Source organism: Fragaria vesca, linkage group LG3 (genome assembly GCF_000184155.1).
Source record: "Fragaria vesca subsp. vesca linkage group LG3, FraVesHawaii_1.0, whole genome shotgun sequence".
NCBI classification, from domain to species: domain Eukaryota; kingdom Viridiplantae; phylum Streptophyta; class Magnoliopsida; order Rosales; family Rosaceae; genus Fragaria; species Fragaria vesca.
In genome coordinates, this window is record NC_020493.1 from 19024984 (window position 1) to 19027425 (window position 2442).

Genomic DNA, 2442 nt, shown 5'->3' on the forward strand with positions numbered 1-2442 from the left:
AGCTACCTAAGGTTTTTTTTTTTTTGTTGGAAAAAAAATACTCACGTTAGAGCTTCGTGCTGATAACGTGTTTTAGGAAAAACTGTATATTTCATCCGAATGAGTGAGCTCCTTTTATAGGAGATTACAGATAACAAGATTACATGAATCTCTCCTTATTTTGTGGTACATGCCACCACAAACCATAACAATACTGACTAAGTCAACAACTGACTAGATAAACATCTGACTGAGTAAATATCTACTTTACAGGAACAATAATATTCTAATTATCCTATAACAACAACGTGATTAATCAGAATAATGTGACGGATCATATTACTTGCTTAACTAGAAGTAACAAATACTAAACACAAATTTGGCATGGCCTATTCTCATCCGGTATAGCTGGATCAGACATTTGACTCCAAGAGATCATAAACCCCTAAACTCCTAGGATGCAGGCCCTCATTTCAATATTGGAGCAAATGACCGTTGTTCAAACTGTCATACTCCCACTTCAGGAAAACGCAAATTTTCTGGCCATTCACCTCATTAACCAACCCTTATTTTTAGAGCCAAGAAAATAATAAGTAATAATAATTAGCACCATTTCTATGTACACCCTTTTGGTAAACTTGCATATATACCCCTTGAAAACCTGTACAAGCAATAAGCCGAGTGAGGGATCAGAAACTGTGCCTGAACTCTGAACAAAACTTTGAAGCCATTGAAATATCATACAAAGTCTTATTTAGAAATGGAGTTTCACTTTCACAATGCATGCCACAGCAAAGACAAAGAAGCGAGGCTCCCAACTAGGCTACAAAAGCAAGCCCCGGCATCTCTTCATGTTGATCAAATGACAAGCAATGCCCGAACAAACCCTTTTTCAGATTCTCCTAATGCAATTCCATTACTTTCTCCGGTAGTCATTCGATCCCCGGCATCAATGTCAGAGAAAATGGAGACAGACGGTGGCCATGGCACGAATAGAAGGAACAGTGCTCCACCGGAGTCACCCTTTCAGGGTGGAGCTGGATGGCAGCATCCGGCTGTCTCGAGTTTCGCAGATCCATCGTCATTGTTTACTGTCTTTCAATCTCAATGCATGATCACAAACCATGCACAGTAAGGTTTAAATTGCGGACTTCATGGATAGGCCGGTAACATTTTTGATGTACAAAAAGGCCTACTTCATTGCTACAGAATACGTACAGATGAAGCTAGCGTACACCAGCCTAGCTTCTTTACGGTTTCGGATACATTACTAGCTTCAGTCTGTAATGATCTGTGTTGATCGATTTTTGTTTGTGCTTGTTTTTTGTTGCTACAAGATAACTTTTTCGAATCTGAAGAACCACAATATCCGGTATTTCAAGTATTGAACCATAAAAAGGGAGAGCTTAAAACGGAAAGTTTGAGCGGAAGAAGGAAGATGATTAGATGAATGAGGAGCTATCTCTACCTTGAGTCTAGTTTCAAAACACATACCAGACTTTGTTCCTAATCTCACCTGAACTGTTAGCTAAACATCTCAGCGACTAAAACACAAGTCTCGGTTCAAACTTCTAATGTGCACCTCTTGATTCAACACATACTCAGATCCGTAAAACATATAGAAACTTAATGGAACAACCACAACAGTTCCGAATATATTGTTTCAGTAGATTTGGGAACTCCATAAATCACACCTACAACATCAAATACAAGCTATCGTTTATCTTGAATGCAAAGTTACTAAACGATGCAATTCTTAAATTGAACCGATAGATCCAAGTATACAGAGTCAATGGAATCACATTCCAATGCACAAAATATTTAAACTTCAGAAACGTGCCTCAGTAGCCCCTCCCATTGTAAAGGCCGGAAAAAAAAATTCATCCTTTATGTACAAAGGCCAACATCATCGGTCCCAATCTTAAAAAGACATCTAGAATGTTTCTCTCCCCCTCGAAGCTTTCTTAATAATAGTTCATAAAGAAAAATTACAAAACACCCATGGGCCAATGGTAACTGTGGACTTGCTCTGCTAACGCAACTTCCGCTGATTGCCAGAATAGACATTTCTCCAACTAATCAGAAGTCAAATTCTCCCGTTGCCTGCAATGAGCATTTACAAGTGAACTCATGAGCATTAAAAAAGCAGCAAAAAGCATGCAAGAACATCAATTCTTTAAAGTGAATTTCACCTTATTAAAGAGGACATCCTTGTTGTTTATGTGCATAATGCCATCCTTCAGTGTGCACTTCCACCTGCTTTTGGTGCGTGTCACCTAACAAATCAAAAATATGAGAAGAATACACATATTGCAGCAGCCTACCAGATCTGATCTGGTTTGAGAACACAAACCAGATACAGGAAAGAAATTTAAGTATTGTTCATTACAAGTTAGAAGAGGAATTACAACAGAGAGAGAGAGAGAGAGAGAGAGAGAGAGAGAGAGAGAGAGAGACGTACTT

General features: G+C 38.7%; 1 protein-coding gene across 1 annotated transcript in view; it reads right to left on the bottom strand.

Moving 5' to 3' along the window:
* Positions 1-1583: 1583 nt before the first annotated feature.
* LOC101296939 (transcription initiation factor IIA large subunit-like) overlaps positions 1584-2442 on the bottom strand; it is a 4928-nt gene continuing 4069 nt past the window's right edge. Inside the window, exons 10-11 of the mRNA XM_004294614.1 lie at positions 2172-2255; positions 1584-2082 (exon numbers count right to left, since the gene is read on the bottom strand). Coding sequence (XP_004294662.1) covers positions 2059-2082; positions 2172-2255 — 108 coding nt within the window. The 3' untranslated portion in view covers positions 1584-2058. The remainder of the gene's footprint in view (positions 2083-2171; positions 2256-2442) is intronic.